The 25,684-nt window shown below is 32.3% G+C and overlaps 1 protein-coding gene across 1 annotated transcript in view; it reads right to left on the bottom strand.

Moving 5' to 3' along the window:
• Positions 1-25,684, bottom strand: part of Nlg4 (Neuroligin 4) — a 137,132-nt gene that overhangs the window by 81,802 nt on the left and 29,646 nt on the right. Inside the window, exon 4 of the mRNA XM_070644192.1 lies at positions 13,373-13,799. Coding sequence (XP_070500293.1) covers positions 13,373-13,614 — 242 coding nt within the window. The 5' untranslated portion in view covers positions 13,615-13,799. The remainder of the gene's footprint in view (positions 1-13,372; positions 13,800-25,684) is intronic.

The following is a 25,684-nucleotide window of genomic DNA, read 5'->3' as shown; positions in this document are numbered from 1 at the left end:
CACTGACAGTATTGAATTACTCGGGAATGTGATTGAATGTTGGTTAAGCTGTATTAGTCTAAAAACATGGATTTATGGCAAGATTATCAAGAATAATGAAATGAAGACCAAGTTTGAATAGCATATCAAGCTGCTCTGGGTTCAAATCTCAATTGTGGAAGGTTTTCATCAATAGATCTAGAAATTTGGACTTTTTTAGCTTCAAAGTTTGGATTTGATCGATTTTAGACTTCATGATTTGCTCAATTTAGTTGCCATATCCAAATTTACCGTACATTGTCTAATTGTTGAGTGTATCCTGAGTAGGACAGTCTGTAAAAGACTATGTGTCCTTGTTATAATCTTGACTTTTGTGGATCCTACCGTGAAATGTTAAATTATAACCTAGACATGCTGTCTACTCCAACGTATGTCAATTTTATGCATCCACAGTCTATGCCACTTAAGGTTTCATCACTTTAAGATACCAAAACTGCCTTTACACCTCCTTAAGTACTCACAAAAACCCAAATAATCTCAAAATTACCCATAAGAATCTCTCAAAAAGTCTCCTCACCACAGGACAAATCAAAAAGTAATAATCTCGCTGTCACAGAATATCAATAACAAGCTTGTGCCTTCAAAATATAAAAAAAAATCATAAATTTTCTCATGCATCCATCGTTCATCTCAATATGATGCCACATCAAAGGAAAATCTTAAGAAAATTGCTTTATTTGCCATATCAACAAAAAACAAATTTATTTAAGGCATCCTCACTTCCCCCACACCTACACATAAATTGTTGCTACCCGTAAAATTTCACCGTCACACATCATCCTCAGCTCATTAAAATAAAATACACTAAATTTAGATTCCCGCAAAAATTCCTGTGCTGCAAGCATCCCAAGCCAGCACTTCATCTGTGCTTTTTTTTTTTGGAAAGGTGAGAATGAAAAATATCTTTCATGTCCGCTATGTGGCTGCCGACGAGAAGCATATACCGAAAAAAAAAATATTATGTTCTCATTCATGCATGCAGCAACGGCAAATAGGGAAATAAAAATAAAGTATAACAAAATATATGAGCATAACAATGACAAAGGTGTGATGAACAAAATATGTATGAAGGCAGAGTTGCAAAACAGGCACCTGTGACAGACAAAAACCGTACAAATTCTTGATAATTTGTAAGGTTTTTCTTACAAAACCATATAAATTATCAAGAATTTGTACGGTTTTTGCCTGTCACTGGTGCCTGTTTTGCAACTCTGTATGAAGGCATGGCGTAAAAGAAGAAGAATCCACACGTGCACAGGTATATATATTCAAATAATATATTTATTTGGCTTGCGATAATCTCGCATGATTGTGTCGTGAGCTGCACGAAAATGTACACATTTGTTTGTAAAAAATAATCTTATTGTTCTGCATGTGCTGGATGATGTATTGGGATGAGATTTGAAATCGGGGAAAAAAAGCGAGACGAGAATGTATAGTTAAGGATGGATATGATTTTTGTGTCGGGGATGGAGAGATTAGATGTGGAATTTCGGAGGTATTTATGGAATGGACGCGATGATTTTAGTTTTGGTGGACATGATAGTAATAATAATGGAATATAAATAGGAACTGCAACTAAGGCTACTTTTAGCAGTTTGCAGGTTGTTGTGAAATAGTGATGTAGAGTGGGTCTTCTTAGATATCAATAGGAAACGAACTTATTGTGAAATAGCGATGCAGAGTGGAACCGTTTCAAATTCTAGTTTTTCGACATTAGATTGTCGAAAAATTCAAAAATTTCGAACTCAACTTATTTTGAAATAAAAATTTCCGTTACGAAGAAAAGTAAAAGTAACGGTCAAAAAAAATTTGAATTTTAACGACATAAAAATATTTTTTTGAAAAAAAAATTAACGGTCGTTTTTGAGACAGCCACAATCTAGTATATAAATAGGAACTGTAACTTAATCTACTTTAAACAGTTTGTAGGTGAGTTTTGAGACAGCGATGAATGAGCTTTTTAAGTTCCAACATTGGAATTAGAGTTCATTCTCAGTCAACTGCGAGCTCTGCTTTTTTGCGGGTTCGATTCTCACTAGGGGCCTTCTTAGGTGTCAATAGGAATCGAACTTATGCCGTCGCATGATAAAATGTCAATAGATTAGAATTTATATAGAATCGAACTTACAGAATCTTCATTTTATGGATTTTTTGACTGTCGATTAATACTTGACTCATAGTTATTGTAGATTTGCACCTGGCAGACTAAATTAAAAGGTATTGCCAGGGATTTAAAGTTAAATTTAAAGATTTTGTATTCAGAAATTCTAGAAAATTAAAGAATATTGTTCAAATCGAGGAAATTATGGGGTTTGACCCCAAAACCTTCTTCACCCTGCTCCAATAATTGGCTCAACATCTCACAATAACTGCCTTTTAGTGAACTCTAATGTCTACATGACCCAGATTTCCTCACAAATCCTCTCAACCTTACTTAAAACTCCACTTCTCCATCCCAAGAAATAATCAGCAATAAGTACACTGAAAAATACATTATTTGAGCATTTCACCTAATGTACATACACAGGAAAAGAATGTACATGCATATGATAGAGACTAAGGAAAAAGGTCCTTTATTCCATTCACAATATTAAATTGTATATAAGGCAATAAAAGTATTTGCTTGAAAATTCACATTGGAGATGTGTACGAGGAATGAAGGAACAAAAAAAGGAAATCGGAAAAAACAATATTTTCATGCCGCTTTCTGTGCTACTTCCTCGGCTGTGTGATGTCATAAATTTGTCTCACAATAATCATAAAGAAAGTTTGTTCAAGGCATTGTGTATGTACGTACCGTACATTGTAGATAGGCTGACATGGAATTTCATTTTCAACAGTAACAGGATCTAATGTGAATGTTTGAATCAGTTTTGAATGTGTGAAAAAAATATTATTTTTAAGGCTGTTTATATTCAGTACTGGCAGTGAGCTTGGGTAGGGAATTCAGGGGATGGGAAGTTGATGGGAATTTTGGTAGCTGGAGGAGGAATTTAGGCTTAATTTGTAATTTTGGAGGGATATTAAGGTTGACTTTATTGATCTAAAGGATATTAGCTGATTGGATCCTTGGGGAGGATATCCATGATGCCTTGGGGAGGAATTCGAAGCTGAATTTTAAGCTTAATTTGTAATTCTGGACGGATGTTGGGGTTGATTGAAAGATAGATCTAAGGGATATTAGCCGACTGGACATAATTTCTTGGAATTAAGCATGTGACGTGCCTTTAACTAGTTGCTGATAGAGACTGAGACAAAACAGAGCCAGAAAGGACAAAGACTGAGCCATGACATAGAAAAAGATAGTAATGGGACAGAACTAGAGTCATATACAGGAACTGGGCAGAAGTAGACAGAATCAAGGCAGACACAAAGACGTGATCGATGAAGAGCAGAAACGGAAACAAAGCATAAGACAATGAAAATGATGGAGCAGAGATATAAAGGATGCTGATACAGAGACTGGATAGAGACGGTCAGACTAAGACTGATCAGAGTCAAAAGAGACGAAATAAAGGCAAAGACGAGACAGAGACAGGAATAGGACAGAGATGGAATAGAACACAAATGGAACTGAGGCAGACATAGAGAGTCAGGATCAAAGTGGACAATGACAGATTGGACACCAACATTCTCGGGTTCTAGGGATTACCAAAGCATGATACTAGTATAGACATGGTCATTCGTGACCGCGAACAGAACCAAAAGACAGACAGGTAGACACACAAAGTGGGACAATACCGAGAAAAGTGGGGAAATTCCCCAAAAACGTCCAACCCAATTCCCAGCACTAAAAAATCCAGCAACAAACAATTCAAACCAAAATCCACACATCCATTCACATGCCTACAACTCTTCATCCCTACCCAAAAATAAGTTCATATACCATGAGCATTCATAGCTTTATTTCCTTCTAATAAATTCTCCTTTTTTCCGTATTGGCCCATATTCCTTCCTTACTCTCAGCACTGAATTGTGCCATTGAAATTTATTTTTATTTCCATCTCTGCAAATATATTTCTGTGCCTTACTTTTCATCATTATTTCATTCCTTTGGCATCTTATCGCATTATATTCCCGCTATAATAATATTTGCCCTGCTTTGCCTGTTTATAGCTTTAAATGAAAATAAAGGGATATGAAAATTTTCCTTCTCATTACTTTTTTTTGTTGCTGTTGCTTACTAAAAATAATTCATTGTTGCCCAGGTATGGAGATAATTGAAACTAGGTTTGTGTACGCACACATGCCAAAAAAAAGGAGGAACAATTTTTTGTGAGAAAAATGGGAGTCTCAGTTAATGGATAATTGCAGAGATTTTATGCTTTAGTGCTTGCAATTAAGGCAGGAATGGAGGAAGTAAGATGGGATATTAAGATTATAAATTGTGTCTTTTTTGTGAGAGTTAAGGGGTTGGGGTGTCAAAATTGAGGAGAATGGGTATTTAGAATGAGAGATCACAGGTGGGTACGAAGGGTTCAAGTGAGGCCATGGATCCAGGTGAGTCCAAGGTGAACCAAGAGGATCCAGGGCGATCTAAGTGCGTCTGAGGGGGTCTATTGGGGTCCAGGGTGGTTTAAATAGGACCAGGGAGGTTTAGTGGGTCTAGAAAAGTCCAGGAATGTCCAAGCTAATCTAGGAAGATCCAAGTGAGTCAAGAGAGGTTCAGATGGATACAGGTGGGTCCAGGGTGGTCCAAAGGATTTCAAGGGGATCTAAATGCGTCTAAGGGGGTCTATTGGGATCCAAAATGGTTTAAATAGGACCAGGGAGGTCTAAGTGACTCCAGAAAAGTCCAGGAAGGTCTAAGCTAATCTAGGAAGATTCAAATGAGTCCAGGAAGGTTCAGATGGGTCCAAGGAGTCCATGAGAGTCACTTTGAGTCTAAATAGGTCAAAAACACTCAAAATTTAACCAAAAAAGCTCAAATTTCCTTTCCAAAAATTCCCAAAAGTCCCCTTAAAGCCTATCAGCATCAAACAACCAGCACCATCACATCGTCCATCCAATAAAATGTATCGAAATTAAAATTTAACAAAACAAACATTATTCTTACTTGTTGTTATTGTTGTTTTACATACTAATTGCTTTTATGTATTTCAATTAATTTCCGGCCAGCAAGAATTGGATTTAATTTGTTTGTTATATGCGATATGATCCGCAAACAACAACTTTTTTTTTTTTGTGAAAAATAACAATAATAAAAGTATGAACATCAGCGTATACAGTGGAATAGAGAGGGGTTTGAGGTGGACAAAGTAAATGCTATTCAGGATATTGATACAAATTTATAGGCATTGAATTTTTAAAAATCCCAATTTGTTAACTAAGCTGTCGATTTTTGTTCCTGTCATCGTGAATTGAGAGTTGCTTATGGATGGATCATTGGAGCTGATTTGTTTAGGTGATTGGGAAGTAGACGAGTAGGATGTCGTTCATTTATTACGTTTCCGAAGCCTAAATCGCGACTAATTCTCGTTTTCTCGAGTAGTTTCGGTCTCGGTCTCGTCATAGGTAACCCTTAGTAACAAGGGGTTGGAGAGGTTTGGTCTAGTTTTTGGCATAAACGACCCAAAGGGAGATCATGTCAATTTTAACAGCTAATATTGATTTAAAAGCTACAATTGATGTCAAAATGATACAAACGAGCAGTCAAGGAACCTCCATGTCACTGTGCCAATACTACAACAGGCTCAGGTGCCATAAATATTCAAAATTTGAAATTTTAAGAATGACTGAAATATATTTTTGAAAACTTGCTGTACAAAAGTAAAGAGTTAAAGTTGCTACAGGCAAAAAAAAGAGAATTTGAGTCAAAAGTCAAGGTTCAAATCCTAAAAAATTCATTATTAAATTCTCCGAAGCAATTCCAATATATTTCTATTTTTGCCGTTTTTTTCAATACTTTTTCCATTTTCATGCTTAATTTTCCAACCTTAAAATTCCAAAAACTTTATTATTTTTAATCCTCACCAACATCCACATCCTTACATGTATCATCGCAAAACCAATTCTACCGTAAAAAAAAAAAAATAAAATAAAAATGCATGAATAAGAGAGATTATAATCCTCATGATGGGATTATTTAGCCTGAAAATGGCATGAAATGATAATCGGATGCTGATAAGGCAAAGCGTTATTTACGGAATTTAAAGCATTTACTTTAATGGATTCACTTTTTTTTCTATCTCAATTTTTACAGTTATTGCCTGCCTATAGCTTCATTTTTTCTGTTTGGGGATTTTTCAATAACACTAAAATTTTACAATTTGACTGTCATCGTGAATGAGGCAGCAAGAAATGAGAAAAAGTCAAGTTCCTTTGAAATTTGAAACTTGCTCATAAATGGCAAGCAGAGTTGGAAAACAGGCAAAAACCGTACAAATTCTTGAACATTTGTAAGGTTTTTCTTACAAAACCATATAAATTATCAAGAATTTGTACGGCTTTGTATTAAAATTCTTACAAATTGTCAAGAATTTGTACGGTTTTTGCCTGCCAAAGGCTGTTTTGCAACTCTGATGGAAACTATGACGTCATTGATGTTACATAAGAGTTGTAAGCTCATAAATTATTATTCATTCAACATAAACTTTGTTTTTGTGTCTTTTGTTGCTCGTTCTGTGCTGCTCGTGAACTTTATTCAAATTGTTTAATGGAAATTTTTTTTGCTCCTACTTTTTTATGGAAATTTTTGAACTTATCGATTTCTTTTTTTTCGGCTCTATGAGTTGAGAAAATATTTTTCTTTTGTGTGTGTCTTTGGGGAGATTCACGTGGGCGTCTGATGAGCTCATGGATGGAAGCTGTCGATTGAGAGAGTTTTGCACTTGAAATTGGGAAATGGCAAGAAATAGACAGCGATAGAGTTAATTTTAAGCGACATTTATAGAAGCTCATGGATTACAATTGAACTGTACGGCCAGAAAGTTGGAAGTTTGAAGATGATTTTAAGATTTTTGAGCTTTTTTTGATTTTTTGGGATCTAAAATGAATTTTTTGACAGTTTGGAACTCTTCAGGCACTTTACAGACACCATTGTGTCCAATATAGTCATTTTGTGGAAGAAAGCTCTTCAAAGCAGAGATCCTGAATATCAGAATAAAGTGTAATCTTGAGTATAAAGCAATATATACCCGAATCTGTCAGTGTTAGAGTAAGACCTCAGTGACCGAGTGGTTAGACAAGAGACCTGATATCTGTATCTATCCTATGTGAGAACGTGGGTTCGATTCCCATAAGAAACCATTCTCTCATGTTCATGATGTATGTATAATGTTGTTCATATGATAAGAATTCGAACAATGTCGTTACAATTGTTAGACATACACGACAACATGCTCCTAAAATCGAGCTGAAAATGTCGATTAAGTAAGATCTTCAAGTCTCTACTAAGGAAATGGAAAGTGATCATGCAAGTGGTAAAAGAACTCTAAGAAAGAAGTCAATGATGACAATATTGTAGCTGACTGATGGCAAGCGAATGCCTTCTTACTAAGAATGTGACTACGCATCTCTGTGGATAGCGTTTGAGCATCCTAGCTTCCCATAGCAACTCTTTCCAACAAAATAATGACTCAAAATGTGTGCTTCGTTGCAAGATTTTAAACCCCGCACCTTTTAAGCATTACATAATTGCAGAATATTCCCAAAGGAGCTCAGAACAATCAAATCAAATTCCCTCACTCAATGACATTTTCCTCTCATTTTACATATTTTTGGCTCCTCAACAAATGCTTTTAAAAACAATTTTCCAAGAATTTTCTTCATATTTTTTATTTCAAATTTCGCAAAAAACCTCTAAGCTGCTTACATCATCATCTTTCAACAACAGAGCCTTACATTTGTGTATAAAAAATTACCTAACTGTCTAATAATATTTCAAGCATCTCACAGCATTCCAAATTTCCTGAAAATTCAGTCTCATTAAGAATCTCCGAATAATTTAATTAAATTTTCATTTACATTCTGACTATAAATTACTTCCTCGGAATGAAAATTCGAAACAATCAATTAGAAATTTATTTGAAGGAAGTTTTGCCAAAATGCTTTGCCATTTAGCACAAGCTGAACAAAACTTTTGTACCTAAATCAATATTTTTTAATATTGAATAAATAATGTGAATCCAACAGAATTAAATTCTCTGAACATATCGATTTTTATTCCCATTAAGCATAAAAAAATATAATGTTTTTCAATTTTATCTCCATCAGCATTAATGTCGTGAGCGATAGGAAAGGTAAATGTTTTGAATATTGCAAGACAATTTAAAATTTATGAGGTTCGCAATATTGAAGAAATTTCTTCCCATTCTCGTCTTTTTTTTTGCTGCCTTTAATAAATTCCTTTTTGCTATGAGAACAATTTTGATAGCTTTTAAGGAGATTCGTGCAGGATATGGAAATTTTATTTTGTCTCTTTGTCCTGAATTTTTTGACTGCAATGAACAATAGGCAGTCAGCTAATTGGCTGCTAAGGTGAATTTACTCAAATTTTGATATGGCCAGTAACAGAGTCAGGGATGGGAGGCCTTTTGTAATAACCTAGGCTCCAAGCCAGAGCATGATTCCAGTAAGTTAGTAAGTAAGTAAGTGAATTTACTCAATACTAAGATTAAGAATCTTGTGTATTTTTGTCTGGTGCCTTTAATGTTTTGTTAACCTTTAGATAGCAATAGAGCACGAGGGCGGTCTAAGAATCCTTGGAAGAAGGCTGTTGATAGAGACAATTTAGCACTTGGTATTTGCAATTGCCAAAGAGCAGCAAGCAATACAGCTAGTTTTTGACGTCAACTGAGAATTGCCATGAATCACAGCTGATCTGTATGACCAGTGAAGTAAGTAAGTAAGAATGAAATCTAATATTGCTCCATTAAGTAACGAAATAGCTCGTCGAGGCTCCATTTCTAATTGCATAGGTTCCTAATCATCTTAATATAGATAATAATGTCAAATTTTCCATCAAATGATTCAAATTGTTGATAAAATGCAAATTTGAAATGATTCTGAAAGAGGTTCGATTCCTATGAATTTAGTGATGTTGTTGTTATTTACGTCTTCTTTATTTTTTTTTTTTGATTTTCTTGGACAAAGGTCTATTATTACAACAGTATTAATTCATCCTTCTTCTCAGATCAATAAATCTAGAGTTCGAAGTCGACTTGAGTTCGCTCCGGCTCAATAAAAGCTGATTAAAATTAATTTGAATGGAATTTTTTTCTGTTGTCACTTGTGAAGTATATAATTTCATACAAATTTCAATAGATTCTTAGAAAATTGTGACTTTTGATCAGATTGGCAACGAAACGGGTCGTTCACTTATTACGTAATGCAAAAAATTGATTTTTGACTCCCCCACCTACTTAAGAGCGTCACGTAATAAATGAACGACCCCAATTCTAGTTGACAGTCATTTCATTAAGAGAAGTTGCAAAACAAGCGCCTGACACAGGCGTATGACAGGTGCCTATCACAGACGTATGACAGATGCCTATCACAGGCGACAAGTGTCTATTTGGCAGCTCTGATTTCATCCATTTAGTACCCCCAAAAACTGCGCTTTTTCCCATACATCCTTTAATAACATAAGATCCAAATGAATGAAAATTGCTAGAATAATAAGAAGCAGTGCAGTAAAAACCGGAAAACATGAGCGCATCAAATTATCATAAAGAATATGAAAAAAACCCCAAAACGCCAATAAAAAATTCTAATAAATAAAAACAACGCAAAATGAAAATTCCTTAAAAAAAATAAGCTCATTTTCGAAAAGAGCTTCTGCAAGACTTCAATAAAGTTTATCTGCTACGGTTGAGCCTTTTTTTTCGATTTTTTATGGTAAATTTGTCTTATTTATGCTAGTTGGAGGATGAAAACTGTTGCTGAAATTGGAGAAGGTGGGTATCTAATTTGAGATGATGGAAATATCTAAAGGTAGAATTGACTTCTTGACGTAATAAGCTTAGCACAATTTATAGGATCTTACTGACTTGTAGTAAATTTTATTGACTTTTTCACTAGGGATTTTATTAAGGGGATTTAAATATATTTTATATACTTTTTGCAGTAACAACTTTAGAGGTTTCAGTTGATGAAATTAGGATTAGATCAGAAACTTAGAATTTGCATTTTTTTAGGTTATGTATCTTATAGATACGGTCGAAATTTATTAAAACTTACTTGCTCACATTTTTTGAACAAGAATCAATTTAAAGGATTTCAAAAATCATCATGGCTTGCTAGATATAAGCATTAAAAAACTCGAGGTGGACGGTCCATGAAAAAATCAATTTAATCCAATGTCAATGATTATGAAATTTTCCAATTAGTTGGCAAATACTCAAAAATTCAATGCCATAATGTCTACAAGAAGTCTTCTTCTAATTGTCCTTAACTCAAAGCATTATCACTGCCATTTTCCATTAACAAAGATAAAGCGTCCGAAAATTCAATACCATACAAGCTGATAAGATTATCGCAAATCTCTGCTACACATATCTTAATGATATTTTTTTTTCAATCTTTGTGTCTCTAAAATTCTTTTTTTTCAGCTTCCATTTTGCATGCATTAAGCTTTTAAAAGCTTTTGCTGTGTTTGGGGATTTTAGAGCATGAAATGGTCTAGATGACTATTTTTTTGTTCTCGGGTGATTTTAAAGTTTTTCAATTGTATATAAATTGAGTGAGAAAAGGAGAGTTAAAAGTTGTATCTTATAACTTTGTGGAACTGAATAAATTGAGTTGTTTGAAATTTGAATTTTTCAGAACCGTTAGAATTTGAAATTTTAAAAACCGTTAAAATTTGAATATTTCAAAACTGTTAACATTTGAATTTTTCAGAACCGTTAAAATTTGAATTTTTCAGAACCGTTAAAATTTAAGTTTTTCAGAACCGTTAAAATTTGAAATTTATAAAAAGTTTTAATTTGAATTTTTTGAAGCTGATTAAATGCAAACCTTTAACAAATATCTAATTAATTAATTCAATGTCGTAGCCATTCCATAATCAAAACGTCCCTTAACCTCAAAACATTCTCATCCAAAATTGGACAGAAACCCCAACCCAAAGGCATTAATATTCGGTCTAAAAAGCACAGCAACTATTAAAACTTTCCAAACCATTTTTGTATATGCTGAGAAAATTTTCAATTTTCTATCCCCAAAAAATGTTGATGACCTGTGATCATTAAGAGTCCCTTCAATTTATAGAAATGAAAAAACTAAAGTTTTACCCAAGAAAATATTAATGAAAGGATTTCAAACTCATTTCCATATTCAAGCCACAAGAAGACATGAAAAACTTATAGAAATTTTCTCATGAAAAAATTATTTTTTTATGGAAAAACTAAAATTTGTTTTATTTATAGCACATAATTTATTGTGCGTGAACACAAAAAGCGATAAAAGCCTTAAAAATCTTCTCACTACCTTTCCTGTGATTAACGACAATGAATAATCACAAAGAAAATTATGACTTGCCTTCAAAGTTTTGGGGAACTTTCTTTCGTGTCGAGTTGATTATTGTGGTGGAATTGAAATTAGTCTTGTGTATGGGAAAGGAATGTCTTTTGAATTTTATGGGATTTTAATTTTTTTCAATTTTCTAAAATATTAAACTTTTTTAAAAAATTTAAAAATTTGAAACTTCATAAAATTTAAATTTAAAAAAAAAATAAAATTTTCAAAATTTTGAATTTTTTAAATTTAAAAAAAATTAAATCTTGAAAAAATTTGAATTTTTTAATTTTCAAAAATTTTAAATTTTAAATTCCAAAAATTTTGGATTTTTTTCAATTTTAAAAAATTTGAATTTTATAACTTTAAAATAGTTTTAAAAAAATTTAATTTTTAAAGATTTGAATTTTCTAAATTTTGAATTTTGTAAATTTTAAAAAATTAAATTTTGAATTTTTTAAAAATTTGAATATCTCAATTTTGAAAAATTTTGAATTTTAAAAAATTTAAATTTTTACAATTTTAAAAAAATTTAAAATTTTCAATTTTTAAAAATTTGAATTTTTAAATTTTGAAAAATTTCGAAATTATAAATTTTAAAAAATTTGAATTTTTTAATTTTCAAAAATTTGAATTTTAAAATTCTAAAAATATTGAATTTTATTCAAATTTGAATTTGACTCAAAAGCTTCAATCCCCTTGTCTCATTCCAATCAAAAGAAATCCAATTAATATTTTCACTATAAATATTGACACATTTATTTCCATTTCAGTGAATTCTTTTTTCACATTCTGAGTAAACATCAATGAAATTACAAATGAAACTAGGTTAGATTGACACTATCATATTTCATACGGCATTCATTTACATTAGCTTACTCAGCTTTATCAAGTGAAAATTATTAAATTAATAATTAATAAACTGAGAAATGCGTTGAGTTGTTGAAAATTTAATTTGGATTTAATAGTTGGATTCAGTAGGTTTAGTATGTATAAAAGTGTTAGTTGGCACTAATTTAAGAAGCTAAAGTGGCTTGATAGCTCCGTTGGAAAGATGATGGATCTTGAAGGTTTCTGTTGAAATTGGATTCCCAGGTTCAAATCTCATCAATAACCAAAGTACAGGAGATGAGATTTGGTGTGTAATTTGGACTCTCGGGACCCCAGCTGAGTGTGGGGATCTTGAAATTTGTTATTGAATTCGGACTCCTGGGTTCAAATCCCACCATTAGCTTAGTGCAGTTCATGAAGGTTGGAGTCAAATTTGGATTCCCGGGTTTGAATCCCATCACCACAGCTAACAATGGGTCATGAAAGTTGTCAGTGTTGAATTTGGACTAACGGGTTCAAATCCCATCACCAGCCTGGTGCATGTCATAAAAGTCGGTGTTGAATCCGGTTTGAATCCAACCACCAGACTAGTGATTATTCAGAAGTTTAGATCCTTTAGCTTCTTAGGAACAGCAGTTTATGACGGAAAACTAAAATGGAACTTTAGACGGAAGTAATAGAAGGACTGGACTAGTATTTGACAAATTCTGAGAGCGGCACTAGAACACAGCACCTCCTGTCTCCAATTAAGTTAGATATCTGCATTAAGTATCACTTTTTCCATTAATTTCCCCTCTCAATCACATTTCAAACCATTTTTAAAACTAGAAATTCAGCATGACAACAAAAAAAGTCCACCAAAAAGTTCCATACCTTACCATTTCCCCAAGAAATCCTCAACTTTAAAACAAATTCTAAAGATTTGGATGAAAATATCATCCAATTATTTAACGAAGGTCATGAAATCATCGTCGTCATTGACATAAAGAACATCTTTATCGTACCTTATAAGAAGAAAAAATATAAAAAATGCGGAATGACTCACCGATTACTTTTCGTTGGCGGTGTTGCGTACGGTACGGCCAAAAATGCCTCAACAGGTTTAAGGAATTTAAAATTGTCGAGGGGCAGCACGATGCCCTGCAGTCGTCCGAAACGTGTCTGTACAATTCTCGTTCCAAGTCGAACATTCTTAAAGATATCCGCATGAACAGCATTCGTCACTTTTGCGAAAATATTGAGGATTATGATGAGATTATACACAACGAGTGGCAATTTCATAAACATGATTGATTTTGCTGCCTTTTAAGCTTTTTTGGTTCCAAAAAAATGAATTTTCTTCAACTTCTTTACTTCTGTTTTTAATGCCTATTCTCCACCTAGTTGCTCATTTTCTTCCTCCTCATTTGACATTGATTTGTATACATTTACATACATACAGCATAAATTGTCTAGGCTTGATGAAATTTGTTCTGGAAATGAAAAAATTCAATTAAAATTTTATTAAAACCATTGATTAGGTTCATGTCAAAAAGTTCTCACAGCCCACATTCATCCTGCTTTATATTCATTAACATTGTCTTGTTCCTTAACCCATTCTTCTCATATTATGCCTTTATGGCTTTTATGAGAAATATAGTTTTATGAATAGAATTTATTAAAATAAATGTTTTTGTATAGTTAGTTATGATTCCTCATTTTGTGTAGCATAACTATTTTTGACTTTTTGATCCTCCTTCATTCTTGCATCAAAATATCCTTCTTGTTCTCCTCAGAGTGTTACATAACAAGCAGGGAATAATCAGGAAGAGAGTAAGACTCTCAAAATCTAGTAGGGTGTATTCAGGAGTGTCGAGGGGCTGAGTTGGGACCTCAAAACCAAGAGTTCTAAGTAGGGAGTATTCAGGAGTATCGAGGGGATGAGTTGGAACCCCAAAACCAAGAGTTCTAAGTAGGGAGTATTCAGGAGTATCGAGGGGATGATTTGGACCCCCAAAACCAAGAGTACTAAGTAGGGAGTATTCAGGAGTGTCGAGGGGATGGGTTGGAACCCCAAAACCAAGAGTAGTAAGTAGGGAGTATTCAGGAGTGTCGAGGGGCTGAGTTGGAACCCCAATACCAAGAATAGTAAGTAAGGAGTATTCAGGAGTGTCGAGGGGCTGAGTTGGAACCCCAAAACCAAGAGTAATCAAGCAGGGAGTAATCAAGACTGTATTGGGGAGATGTTGACGGAAGAAGAGATCTGGGGACTGGCTACTACTTCCCTTATATTAAGTTTATAGATCCATATTGGAGTATAGTAAGGACATTGACCCCCCAATACCCATCCCTGACTACCCCCTCTTACATTAAATTATTTCATATCCATAAACATAAAACATTTCATTATGTCCATTAATTTTACATGAACATATCTTGCTGATTCCAAAAATACACACACAAAATTTCATCTACAAAAGATGAAAAAAATTCAGATAAATTTTATGTTTCACAACTTTTATAGCCTTTTTTTTAAAGCCACACAAAAATGGAAAGAGTTTTCCATTTAAGCATACAATGATCTTAATTTATTGTCTATCTTTCTGCTAAAAATTTACTTCCAAAAAATGACAGAAAGAAAAGTTTTTTTTTTTTCTCTCCTCTTTTTATCTGCTATTCATTGTTAAGCCAAAGGGATCACATCCTCGCATCTCACAGATATACAGACATAAACTTTAAAACAATAAGAAGCAATGCTGAATACCCGAAATATGAATCCATATAAATAAAAGAAGATATAAAAAAAAAATTTAATTTTAATCTTTGTGGCTCACAAAAATTCATTAAAATTTATTTGTGTTGCAAACTTAAATGAAGTCAAGGATGGAATGTCGTTGGAGGATGATGTGGAGTAGCGGGTTTTGGGTGTAATGAGGAATAAATTTGCAAAAAAATGGAATAAGAGCTCTAAAAGATACATGTGAATTTCCCACATTTTGAATTTAATAGGATTTGAACCTTCGACAATTTTTTTGTTATTTCTGAGTTGAATTAATAAATCACATTTTGGATACAAGAGTTAATTTGCAGCGAAAAAAAGGATATTGGTTTGACAATTGTTATGTTGAAATTTATATCCAATATTTGAAATGACTTATTGGGTTCCTCACTCTTAGCTTAACTCCACCATATACCTACACGCGGTGGAGACCGTCAATCTAAGCCCTATAGTGAGACGGAGTCAAACGATGGGCTGATTAAATCAAGGTTCGTTGGCATAGCAAATTCCCATCTTTAGGCACAAGCTAAGAGAACCAAGTGAGGGAGGTTATGAATCACAATGAATCTGTATGGCCACCAAAGTTAGTAAGTAAGTTGGGTTTATAATGAGATTCAAGGAATGTGTAAAAGATGTGATTGATTTTTTCAAATAGTGTTGTTCATCCTTCCTCACCTGATGTCGATCCAATGATAGCATTTTATATGCTCCTGATTCAAATTAAGTAACATACTTCCAATATTTTATGGACAACACAGACAACTATTCAAGATTTTGCTATGTCAGTTACACAAAGTCTGTGAATTGTAATATAAATTTGTATTAAATTAGTGGTTCGAATCCCAAAGATTACTAAATCAAATTATCCGGAGATGACTTATTGATATTCTTCTTTTTTGCTTCAAAATTCATCTCCCAACTCTAGAAAAGCTCGCTAAACTTTTTACCTTTTTATCTCAATTTACAAAGCTTTACAAAATAAATTCTCAAAAAAAAAGTATCAGCTTACATGAAAACTTTTACCAGAAGGTTGAAAAAGGCAAACAATTCTTTATCACGATTTGAAAAATTAAAAACGACTTAATTCCTTTTGTCGTGTGCTTAATAATACAAACAAATACGCAAATAATAATTTGACGCTATTTATAATGAGTCGGGAGAGAAGGTTTGAATGGGAAAATAATAATTTTTCAGGCTTGGTGTGTCATTAAATTTACATTTATTCATTATGATAAAGTAAAGCTTACAGTTTGCTGAAAACTTTCATGTCTCGAAGGCTTTTTTCGTCTAAAAGACTTTAAACTTTTTGCCATTATTGTGATTAGATAGAGGAAGGAAAACTTATGTGAGTGTATGTGAAAGCATTTATGTGGTTGATGTAAGTGAATATAGAACATTAGCATAATGTCAAGGAAATTTTCCGACGTTTATGATCCTTTGGAGAATTTTGGTAGATTTTAGTTAAAGGATGTTGAAGTTCAAAATCCTTTTTTCAAGTTAAATTTGTGAAATAAAAGATTTTAATGTTTTCGAATGCTTTTTGAATGTTTTCGAATGTTTTCTAATGTTTTTCAACTTTCAAATGTTTTTGAACTTTCGAATGTTTTAGAAATTTGTGATTTTTTTTGTGTTTTTGGATGTTTCGAATTATCGAATGTTTTATCGAATGGATCAATTTTGAATGTTTTTGAATTTTTTGAATGTTTTTTTTTTTTTTTTTTTTTTGAATTTTTGAATGTTTTTGAATTTTTCAATAATTTTTGAAAATTTGAATGTTTTTAAAAATTTCAATGTTTTGTAAATTTTTGAATTTTTTCGAATTTTTGAATGTTTTTAAATGTTTTTGAACAGTTTTGAATGTTTTAATGAATGTTTTTTGAATTTTTGAACAATTTTGAATGCTTTGAAGCACAAATTTTAAGACTCACTCAAAAAATCCTCCAAATCTCATTCACTTCCCCCTACTTCAATCCCAAAATACTCCCAAGGAACCAATAACATCCTTTTACGCAACCATGAATGAGTCATGTTAATGATAAAGTAAAGTAACAATGAAGGAACATAATCATTAACCTGTCGATGCGTACACATTTTACACACATGGCGTAATTTTATGGATTCAATGTAGCACACTCCGGGGCTTCCACAAACTCTTATTTCATTTATCCATACATTTTATTTAGTCAGGAGCGAAAAATTTTCAACAGCTTGCAACATGTTAATTTATTTCGATTGGGAAAAATTAATTAATAAACTTTTTGATGCGAAATTTATTGAAAATAGTAACAGGAATTGTCACATTTAATTTGAATAAAATTGGTTTTCTATTGTGTTTTTGATGGGAAAAATTTAAATATATTTTCATGATAAAAGTAGTTTTTGATAGTTCCATTATTGTGATGTGGCTTTGGGGATGGGGAAGTAATGAGGCTGATTAATTGAACTGTCATGTTTTTATGTTGAATAGACAATCAATATCATTAATGAGGTGGATTTTTCAATTATTTTACCAAATAATTTAATTTTAGGAAATTCAATTGATTCTTTAATGTTTAATATTGCGTTTTAGAATGTTTAAATTCAATTTTTTTAACAATTTTTGATAAATTATTTGGCGAGCAAAAAGTGAAAAACAAAATGGCGGATTTTTTCTCACCTCAAAAAGTTTTTCTTGATTATTTTGAAGGTTAAAGAACATTTTAATGCAGAGTTTGTGCTTAGTTATGTAAAAAAGTGGCAAAAATATGCTCTGGGGTTCATTAATAAGTTGCGTTCAATATGGCGGACATAAAATGATAAACAAAATGGCGGATTTTTTCTCACCTCGAAAAGTTTTTCTTGAATATTTTGAAGGCTAAAGCATATTTTGATGCAGAGTTTGTGCTTAATTATGTAAAAAAGTGGCAAAAATGAGAATTGGGGTTCATTCATAAGTTACGTTCAGTATATAAGAGTAAAAATGCATTTTTTCTCAGAAAACGCTGCCAAACTTTGCTTTTGAGAGGATTTTAAAGTCAAAATTGTTCTTGACTAGATTAAACTATGCTTGTTTGAAGCTTTATTCCTCTATTTCTAAAATCATGCTTAAAGCTGCACAATTTACTCTACAGTTTTAGGATTTCTGTAACTTATTAAAATTCTCATCAAAAATCCCCATTATTCAAATGCGTTTGAATCCATAACCTCAAATGTGTCCCATACTCAACATCTACACCCGCATAACACACAAACAGACACACTCAAATGTGCAATAAAATTAATTGATGTCAAAAAGTTGTCAGCTCATTGAATTACGAATAATATTATTTTTTTTTTGGTTCTCGGTGAACCAAATTGTGTGTATGCACCGAGAGATCACCTCCCATTTCACATAATGAAGGTTTTTCTAACAAATCATCAGCATTGAATTGAATTGAATTGCATAAGCTTTGACATTAAATGAGATATATTTTTTCATAACATAATTTGAATATTTTATGGATGAAAATTAATTTAATGCTAATGAGAAAAAAAGCATCAATGCTGTTAAGCCTGTGCTGAATGGCACACACAAACACATACTTCCCTCTCATCATTAATTTTATATACATTTTTTTGTTAATAAATTAAATTTGCATGGCTGAAATAGTTTCATGTTGGAAGTTCTTTCTGCTGTTTTTGAATAAAATTAACTCAATTTTCAGTCACGACTAAATGAAATAAATTTTTTCTTTTTTTTTTTGTTGAGTTGCTGAAATTATTCATTAATGGATGACATGGGAGGTGTCTGCACAAATTGAAATTGAATAATTTTATTTTTTAAGGCCTCTTGATTGATGAATTTTACATGATGATTTTGGAAGTTTTTGGTCATTTAAAATAATTGATAGAATTTCTAATGAATTGAGCCTGATGAGGAAATTAGTGAATCCATTAATCGTTTGTATGTATGTTTGCTTGTCTGTCTGACTAACTGTCTATGTATCTAATATTATGTCTGTCTGGCTGTCTAACTATCTGTCTGTCAAACTGTTAGCCTGTCTGTTTGCCTGTCTGTATGCCTAACTCTGTCTAACTGTCTGAACTGTCTGAACTGTCTGAACTGTCTGAACGGTCTGAACTGTCTGAACTGTCTAACTGTCTGTCTAACTGTCTGTCTGTCTAACTGACTTTCTTCCTAGCTGTCTATCTGTCATACAACTCCTTTCCTTCATTGTAACGCTTTGTAGCAACTTAATGAACCAATATTGTGAATTCTATCCCTCCCTAAGTGTTACGTAATTGTTTTCGAACGATCCCTAACTCGAAGATCGCCGGTTCAAATACTGTCAATTCTAAATTCAACGTCTTAGAAGTGGGAGGATTGCTAAATTTTGTAACTAAAAATTCTAATAAAATGATGAATTTTGTTCAAAAAATGACTGGGGTTTGATCATTCCAACTCCTACCCCTCCCCCTTCACCCTCCATTCCTTCTGGATACATGCCTTTGTCTTGTTCTCAATCTGACTTTAGTTCTGTTTGTCTTTTTATTCACCAGACTATAAATTTATCAGCTTGTGTGTTTATTTGTGTGTCCATTAATATGTCAGTCAGGATTAAATACTAGGGTTGGACAATTGCATGCAAGTATGAGAATACTGTTTGCAAGTACTGCATGCAAGTGCAAGAATTTACATGCAACTGTCGAACCCTAATCAATACTAGTTTAGAAATAGTTTAGTGGTGGGTAACCTGAGCACAGCGACACGTATGTGGTTTTGATCGAAGCTTATCACCACAATTATGAACCACAAAATAAATAAAAGGTAGTCCACCACTGACCTATCTAGTACTAATGAGCTTTAACAACTAAAATTACACATCTGATCCAAAAATAGCACCAAAGTTCTCAACAACCTACCCAACTAGACCTCAATTATTGAAATTCTCACAGTTTATTTCTTTAGAAAACATTTCCGTGCCTCATAAAAAATTCATAAATCGGACAGAAATGGAAGCACACTGAAAGCTATCTAAAATTCATGAAAAAATCCTTCCATTTTTTTGTCTGTCATTTACCCCCTCCTTGAATATTTGATACTGCGAAATATTTTGCGTGCATTTGACCTCATTAAAAATAATTTTTTTGGGGCTGTGTATCAGCTGCAAAAATAAGTACGCATCAATGGTTTTATATGTATGTATATTTATAATTAATTAATGAATGTGAAATATCCTTTATTTAAATTTTGCCGACCATAATGCAACATATATGAAAATGTATCATGCATGTACGTACATATGTGCACATCCAAAGATTATTGTTATTGAATTGTTTATTATAATTTTCACTATTATCGATGATGACGATGATGATGTCTATGCCTTATTTGTTTGTGCAATATTAACATGTAGCAACAAACCATGCACAATAATAATACAAAATTGTGTGAGAGAATAAGGAAACATTGAGGGTCATTATATTGCCATAAAATGAATACTTGTGTAGTTCCTTCTTTTTTTTATTATTCTCATTCCGACTTGTTTTGTACATTGGAATGTAATTCGAATGTATTGCAAGTGTTACATGTTATTATAATAATAAGGATTTCAAAAATCGATGTACAACATGAATTGAATTTTAAAGGGCCAACAGCAATGAGAATGAGAAAAGGCGTGAGGATAAACTTCACATGTGTTGGATATAATCGAATGAATTTTGTTTGTAAAAACATCAAAAATTCTTGTGGAAAATTGAAAATGGATATGAGAAAAGTTTTTAATATTGCTTGTTGCTACTGTGGGTAAAATAGTTGGAAAATTTTAAGGAACGAGATAAGAAATTTAATTTCCGTTCAAGTCCTGTTGACTTAAAGATGGATTTTTCAAGTTTTTGAGTAATTAATTTTGCAAGCTAACAAGTTATTGAGCTGTTGTATTTAGAAAATGTGGTTGAAAATCAAAATGGCGGACTATTTTCTCACTTCGAAAAGTTTTTTGGACATAATTTCAACTAAACAAATAGAAAATTGATGAAATTTGACTATTCTATGTAAAAAAGTGGCACAAATAGATTGACATACATATCATCAACATTTGCTTCCTCACTTCTTCTATTTTCATCAAAATCCAAAACAAAATGGCGGAAATCTTATCATTAACAGAATTTTTAATTCATACAAAGTCAATCATGTGGTCGAAAATTAAAATGGCGAACTTTTTCTCACCTTGAAAAGTTTTTTGAATTTATTTTGCACACAAAAGTTGATAGAGCTGTTTAAAGTTACTTATATTATGCAAAAAAGTGGCACAAATTGATTAACATAAATATTATCAGCTTGTACGGCTTAATTTTATTCATTTCCATCCAAAAACAACACAAAATTCAAATTTTCATCCATTTAAATTAAAAAAAAGTGGTCAGAAAACAAAATGGCGGACTTTTCTCACCTCAAAAAGTTTTTTGGACATATTTTGAACTATAAAAATGACAGAGTTGATTAAAGTTGCTTATTTCATGTAAAAAAGTGGCACAAATCGGTTGACATACATTACGTCAACCTTCGCTTCCCCATTTTTCTATTCCCACCCAAAATCAAAACAAAATGGCGGAAATCTCAACTTTTATTGAAGTTTTCATCCATCTAAAGCAAATCTGAGCTAATTGCAAGGAAAATTAAAATGAAAAGAGTAATCAGAAAACTTATTACTGAACTTTTTGTTGAACTTAAACAACCTTCATCCTCACAATTGAGACAAAAAAAATTTCAAAAAAATATACAAATTTCCTTTTGTTTTAAGCAAAATTTCATACAAGAATAAACTAAAAAAATATCCTGAAACGTTAATTATTTCACTTGCAACATAATTTTCCATTTCCATGCATTGTTATTCCACGCTGAAATGAGACAAGAAAATAAGGGAGCAGAATAAAAAAAAAAACATTTTAATTAAGTTTCACAATTACTGCAAAAGCGCTCGTTCAGCGAAAAATGGAACAGCTATTTTTGTTGTATAAGCAGCAGTAGCAGCCTTGAGATGAAAAAAAAGTTTATATAATCTGCAATTTTCTATGCCATTGTTAAAAAAATGTTTCAAACTTTACTTATGTATATAGTTCAATTTTAATTTACATGAGAACTGCCTCGTTATATTTTTCCGGCTTTGGAACTAGTTTTGCGGTTGAGTTGAAGAGAGTTTTGTGACTCTTTTGTCCTCTGAGTCATGTTACAGGCATTGCCGAATGAGCCATTAGCACTCAAAATATCACTACTTTTATTCCTGGATTTGTGCTTTGGTCCAATATAACGACTAGAGCTGAGCACTGGGTAGAAAAAGAAGGTTCAATTGTGCTTTTTGTCGCGCTCCCTAACAGTTCCTGGTAGCTCAGTGGCAAGAGCATGTAACCCAAAATCGGGACGTGGGTTTCGAGTCCCAGGAAAGAGAAAGAAGATTTAATTGTGCTTTTTGTCATGTTCCATAAAAGTCACCGGTAGCTCAGTGGTAGGAGCATGCGACCGGAAACCGTAGGACGTTGGTTCGAGTCCTACACAGGCTTTTCACTCACTTGGGACAAAGTTCTTTAATTTTTAGGGATTTTTCATGAAAAAAGTCCAAATACCCCTAAATTTTTAGGTTTCACTACCCCAAACCACCCTTCCCTCCCTCCTCCCTAATTTTCTGGCTACTCCCATGCCACATCTTTCCTTACTTTGTACCAATTTTGCCCTCAACATCCAATTTCCATCACTTATGAGTCCCTACCAAATAAAAGAATAAATTCAATGCGCAGTCAAAAAATGGAAATTTGAAGCTTAAAATATATTTTTTTTCTTCCTATATATGGCAATAATGGAGCCACAAAAAGTAGGAAAAAAATGGCAAATCAAATACAAAGAAGACAAAAAAATTGTTAGAAAAAATTTTGATATCTTTTCAAATAAATTACAAAACGCACAGCTGTATCTGTGTATATTATGTATGCTCAAATAGCAGAAGCGCCAAATATTTCCAAGAATGAAAATAAATTAAATCGTAAATACGATTTTAAGAATAAGAGATGCGTTTGGCATACTTTTTTTTTGTGTGTGTGCAAAAGGCTGTGAAAAGAGAGGAGAAATAAAGAGTCTTGTGAGCTATAAATATTAGCATTAACCATGGGGATAGAACATACATATAATAAGTTTGTGGTATGCTTCACGTGCTCTTGAGTTGAGATTTGTGGGAAGATTGTCTTGTTTGTTTTACATTTGTCTGAATTTGGGGAATATAATCTCAACTTTTGTCAACATAACCTTAGAATTTGACAACCTCAAAATAACCTCAAAATTTGGCAAAATAACCTCTAAATTTGAGCATATAATCTCACATTTTGACAAAATAACCTCAAAATTTGACTTCATAAAAATTTGACAAAATAACCTAAAAATGGACAGAATAACCTCATAATTCAATAAATTAACCTCAAAATAACTCCAAAATTTGATAAAAATAACCTAAAATTTGACACAATAACCTCAAAATTTGACAAAATAACCTCAAAATTTGACAAAATAACCTCAAAATTTGACAAAATAACCTCAAAATTTGACAAAATAACCTCAAAATTTGACAAAATAACCTCAAAATTTGACAAAATAACCTCAAAATGCGCTTATTACCAACCTTAACCTAGATTACTTTACTTTCCTGCATAATTTCAAATATATTTGTATTATTTTTCCATTCCCGCCAAAAGAAAAACAATTTAATGAGAAAAAAAAAACTCACGCGTAAAAAACTTTATCTTCAGTTTACTTCTTCTTTCCCATTCAAGTTCCAAAAATATTATTTATTTTTTCGAATAAATTGGAAAATTTAGAAAGCAGTAATCTATTATGGAAATCTTATGGATTAGACCTGATTTAGACAAAAAAAAAATTAATTTAAATTTGTTTAATTTTAGATTTTGGACTGTAAAATTCAATAGAAATTTTTGAGGAAGAAAATAAATAAATTTGTTGGAATAAAGTTGGAAAATTGGGATTTTTGTAGGTTATGTCCCCCTTCCCCACTCCCTTGCAATTCTTACCAAGAGCGTTGCCAGGATTTTGGGACTTTTTTCACGAAAAACTTAAGAAAATTGAAGACCTAACTCCAAAAAGGGTGGTAGAGGTTGACAACCTATACCTTCTCCCCACCCCCATCATTTTCCCATCCTCGATCCTGAACCCTTAAGGGAAGAACATTCTCTTTCCAAAATCAATCAGACTTTTCAATTAATTTTCCTCAATAATTTCCATAGAAACGTCCAATCGTCTTCAATAAAAGCTCTTATTTCAAGGCTTCTTCAAAAAAAGATGCTCAATTTTAAAATTTTGAACTTAATAAATTAAATATACAGCTGAAATATTCTTCATTCTACTCTTCAAATTGTCTCAAAAGGTACAAAGATTGGAACTACATATCAAGATGATTGGGATGAAATTTATTGAAAATATTATTTGTACAGACAGAATTGCAGCATAATTTGAAGAAAATTGATCTCAATCAAGACATATTAAATTGTAAATTGTAGATTGCATCCCAATTGCATCCATTGAAGTTCAAACTATTTTTAGAGAAGACTATGTGTTTGATCTTGAGTTCGAGAGCATCACTCAAAGGTATATATAGTGTCTATATTTTCTAAGAAAATTTCAGACATTTCGTAAATTGCTATATAGTCTTTCAGAGTTGCAAAACAGGTGCCTGTGACAGACAAAAACCTTACAAATTCTTGGTAATTTGTATGGTTTTTCTTACAAAACCACACAAATTTTCAAGAATTTGTAAGAAAAACCATACTAATTATCAAGAATTTGTACGGTTTTTGTCTATGGTTTTCTTACAAAACCATACAAATTACCAAGAATTTGTAAGGTTCTTACCTGTCACAGGACTAAGAAAAATGGGAGAGAGATTTCCCCTCAATTAGCAATTTAGTTCAATTTAGTTCAATTTATCATGATTTTTTGATAAAATAGCCTCAAAACCTTAAATCCCACCATCCCTCCATCATGTCCTCCACCCCTGCCATACGTCATATCCATTGCTCAATCTTTGATCAATAAACATCCTCCCAAACAAGCTAAAAACCTTCAATAAACTCAAGCATTATTTCTCAAAAAAATTTCTATTTTACCTCCTACATCTTATCAAGCAACAATGTTCATTCACAGAAGCTGTGCATCTTTAAAACATCTCCAAGCATCATCACATAAATTACTTTAATCTCTCTGAAAATGTAAGAAGAATCAAGCATAAAAGGAGAAGAATTTTCATCAGCATTTCAGCGATGCCAAAGAAGAACGCAAATAGAAAGGAAGAAGAAGCTTCTTTTTTTGAAGATTAATGAAGATTCTTAATTGAAGTCGACAAAATAAACACAGTTTTTTTCGCTCATCAATTGAGCTTTACTTGCCACCTGTTCATAAGATGCTTAATCCGTGTGGCGACTACAGATTCATTAAGTTAAAAAGAAAAAAAAGTTTTATTTGAGTTCAGGTTTTGAAATTTTCTTTTTATGTCATGAAATTGAAGATGTAAAGCTGGTTATCGGTAGATATTTGTGGAAATTTCTAGTAAGGTCGTTCGGAGGTCGTTTGAATGTGGTGTCTAA

Source organism: Chironomus tepperi, unplaced genomic scaffold (genome assembly GCF_022539635.2).
Source record: "Chironomus tepperi strain 1889 unplaced genomic scaffold, CSIRO-AGI_Ctep_v1 contig_335, whole genome shotgun sequence".
Lineage (NCBI taxonomy): Eukaryota > Metazoa > Arthropoda > Insecta > Diptera > Chironomidae > Chironomus > Chironomus tepperi.
Note: the sequence above shows the minus strand (reverse complement) of the source record. Positions and strands in the feature narration are given on the sequence as shown.